Source organism: Salvelinus sp. IW2-2015, unplaced genomic scaffold (genome assembly GCF_002910315.2).
Source record: "Salvelinus sp. IW2-2015 unplaced genomic scaffold, ASM291031v2 Un_scaffold10525, whole genome shotgun sequence".
NCBI lineage: Eukaryota > Metazoa > Chordata > Actinopteri > Salmoniformes > Salmonidae > Salvelinus > Salvelinus sp. IW2-2015.
This window is the reverse complement of record NW_019951783.1, coordinates 1,602-5,043: the sequence shown is the minus strand read 5'-3', so window position 1 is coordinate 5,043 and position 3,442 is coordinate 1,602. Positions and strand designations below refer to the sequence as shown.

The 3,442-nt window shown below is 39.4% G+C and overlaps 1 protein-coding gene across 2 annotated transcripts; it reads left to right on the top strand.

The window, feature by feature from the left end:
* Positions 1-236: 236 nt before the first annotated feature.
* LOC112079960 (blood vessel epicardial substance-like) lies at positions 237-3,139 on the top strand. Of its 2 annotated transcripts, XR_002896091.2 has the most exons (3): positions 237-405; positions 824-871; positions 1,668-3,139. XR_002896091.2 is itself a non-coding variant. In XM_024145761.2 (2 exons), exons 1-2 carry the CDS (start codon positions 276-278, stop codon positions 1,802-1,804), a joined length of 267 nt encoding a protein of 88 aa, XP_024001529.1. In that variant the 5' UTR covers positions 238-275; the 3' UTR covers positions 1,805-3,139. The 2 variants fall into 2 exon arrangements, 1 of the variants encoding a protein (XP_024001529.1); XM_024145761.2 differs by lacking the exon at positions 824-871 and having other exon boundaries at positions 238-405.
* The last annotated feature ends 303 nt before the right edge of the window (positions 3,140-3,442 follow it).

Here is a 3,442-nt window from a genome sequence, read left to right as displayed (position 1 = left end):
TTAACAAGTGACATCAATAAGGGATCATAGCTTTCATCTGGATTCACATGGTCAGTCTATGTCATGGGAAGAGCAGGTATTCCTAATGTTTTGTACACACAGTGTAATTGTGATTTGGTCATTAACCTTCCTAAATTATGAATTGTCTCCTTAGATTCAAATAACAATGATTATGTAAGAAATTATTATGATGATGGTGGTGGTGACACCGATCATAACAATGATGACGATAACAATAACGATGACTATGTTGACATGAACAGGCAGCGAAGAAGATGGAGCGTCAGCCCAGCCTGTGCTCCCAGGTCTCTATGATGCAGATGAGGAACAGCATGGGCAGCACCAGTGACACCGATGACATCCTGAACCAGATCCACCGTGGAGGCTCCAGTGGATCCTCACATCGTAAGTCTCACCACCTCCCATCAAGCTGTGATACTATTGGCCCATCTGTCAGTGTCTAACAACCTGATTAGCTATTGAGTCTGAAAAAGACTGACAGTATCATTCTTGTAATGCCACCTTTTAATAGTGACAAAGTTTCGATTCACGGTGGATCTTTGCCAGGTCAATAGTAGCTGTTAAACAGTCACTTAATTTACTCAAATCATGAGGCAATCTGGGTTGAGTCCGTCTTCATCGTTTACCCCTCATATCCTCTCTGATGTGTGATGTTAACAGTCACTAAATCCTTGTTTATTAGGGGTTTAGCTCCAATCTGACAACATTGTTTACTAAGTGTTGTGTTCTAGTTAGAGTTGTTCTCTGACATTGTTTCTCCTGTCCCCTCCTCCTCCCCCYCCTCCTCCTCCTCCTCCTCTAGCTGTGAATCAACCCACTCTCTCAGATCACACCTTGCCCTGAAGGGGGTGTAAGACTATCTCTTTTCTCTCCCTCCCCCTGCCCTCAAATTCACCTTCCTAATGCCTGAGTCCCAGATCTGTTTGTGCTGTCTTGCCAACTATCATTTGGCRTGACAAWGACATAGGAGTTGGCAAGACARTTGAAACAGATCTGGGACTCGGGCTAGTTCATTCCCTCAAACCCAACCCTAAATATTTAACCCTACAGCTCTGCACTATGTTGCCTGTTCTAAAACGAGTGATCCCCGGTAACCTGGTTTGTCCTTTTAACATCTTCAAAGTTCAGTGTTTAAGAGTAAGACAGCATTCATTCATATCATCCATCCTGTAGTAATAGTGCTGCTGTACAGCTCCTACTGGAACACGTTCAGTATTTAGACATACAAGATACTCTTTAACCCCAATAGCTTCTACATTATCCTGTTGCAATTTCCATATCAAATGTAGGGATTGAATTGCAAATGTGAGGGATATGTCTGGAAAAGGATTCAGAGTGCTTTTGTTTTCTTACCATGATTTAACTTCACACTGTCTTCCCCCTGTCTCCAACACAAACATACAGTATGTGAAATTAGGGCTTATCTGTGTATTCTGTCAAATGTGTGGTTGTGATTCTGTTTTGTTTTTAAAGTATTGTCATATGAGTCAGAATGAAGGCTTGTGGAATTAGTGACCTATGACAACCTCGTTTGTGCCACCTTTATGGTGTGTTTGTCTGTGACCATATGGAAACACACACGGTTATATTAAAAAAACACACACACACCTCTTTTCCCACCCTAATCGTTGGGTCCTTCTTTCCAGAAAAATCTCCTGGCTCCAAGACATCCAAAACGATGAAGCCTATTGAAGAACAAATGGAAGATGACGTCTTTATAGAGTCTGAGTCAGACTCTCCTGTTAAGAAACGCCACACCCACTCGACAGCCATAGAGGTGTAAGATGTGACATTATCCTACAACAACAGTGCTGACCACCCACCTATATTGTAATCTGATACAGACCCTGGTTAGTTATGGTAGAATAACTTAAACAATAGCTTGAAAAAGGCTTTTACATTATCAAAATATCTATGTACATGTATCTAGAAAACGGAACTGCACATTTTGGCATCTCACTTTGTCTTGTAGTGTTTGGTATTATTGTGAGTTTGTAGCTGTTGTACTTTTTAAATCCTGTTTGATTGGATGTTGTACAATGCCTTTGCTGTTCATTCCTACACAGTGAGTGTTCAAAAAAGTATTAAGTGTCACAACCAAAACATTTTAGTGTAAGCACAACCTCTGAGGAAGGTTTCTTTTAAATATTTTACTCATTGTGTGACATATTGTGTGATAAATTCTCTTATTTATGCACTGAGCTTCTGCATGGTTGTGTGTTGATGAATGTAGAGATTTAACAAGTTAAACCTCCTGGTCAATGCTAACCATTTGAGGCTGTTGTGCTGTTTTTTCACGGCTATAAGTACACAAGCTTGGGATCACTCTTTTATGCCATGATTGTTACCTTGTTACCATGATTAATTACTCAGAGGGAACACCTGAAAAAGAAATCAACAGAATTGATGCATAGCTCGTAGACCTCTGCTTTTTATCCTCTAGCGCCCTCTAGGAGCTATCATGAGTACTACCGGTTTCTTTTCTCATTCTGAACTCCTGTCACTGTTAAACCAGGTCAATGTTCAAACTCATTCCATGGAGGGCGTGTTTTGGTTTTTCCTTTCAATTAAGATCTAGACAACCAGGTGAGGGAAGTTCTTTACTAATTAGTGACCTTAATTCATCAATCAAGTACGAGGAGCCAAACAGAAACTCGGCCCTTCGTGGAATGAGTTTGACACGTGGTTTAAACCATCACATCCCTGAAAGATCAACCAGACCAAAAGAAGATGTAAGCAACAGGCTTTATTATTTCAGTCAAATAAACCTTTTGAATATCCAGACAATCCATGATTGATGTAACAAAAAAAAAGACGTTGAATACAATGAATGAATGAAAACAATACAACAGATATCAGTGCTCTTTCGAGATGTTAAGACAATCTTCTGCTATGGACAAACACTTGATTGTTTTATACAACCACAACACTAAAAATACATACATACACAAGCTTTTATTTTTTTTTACAAAAACGTGAGTCCATCACATCACAATATGTCCTTTATGTGGGCTACTCAACAGTGCTTTCTGGTTTGTATTTGGGGCATATATCTCCCCAATAAATGCGTTGGTTCAGTCTGCATCCACAGGGCTGTCTCAACTATTACAGAAATGTTGCAGAATAGTTGGGGTCAATTCCATTTCCATTCAGGCAGTTCAGGATTTCAACTGAAATTTAAATTCCATTTTACCTAATTGCTTTCCAAATGGAATTGGAATTTTAGTTTCCAACCTGAACTGACTGAATTGAAATGGACCCCTACCCTGTTACATAACCATGAGATAGCGATTCACTGTTGTTTATCTGTTATGAATTGATCATTAATACACATGATTAGATGATATGATCCATACAAGTTTAAAACAATATCAGTAGTTCCATCAATCTCTGAGGATCACACATAACAGAGAGGATACAA

Excerpts from the sequence above, each read along its gene's own strand:
- LOC112079960 (XM_024145761.2), top strand. The coding sequence starts at position 276 with ATGGAGCGTCAGCCCAGCCTGTGCTCCCAGGTCTCTATGATGCAGATG. Across the intron at positions 406-1,667 it reads CTCCAGTGGATCCTCACATC|AAAAATCTCCTGGCTCCAAG; the intron begins GTAAGTCTCACC and ends CCTTCTTTCCAG.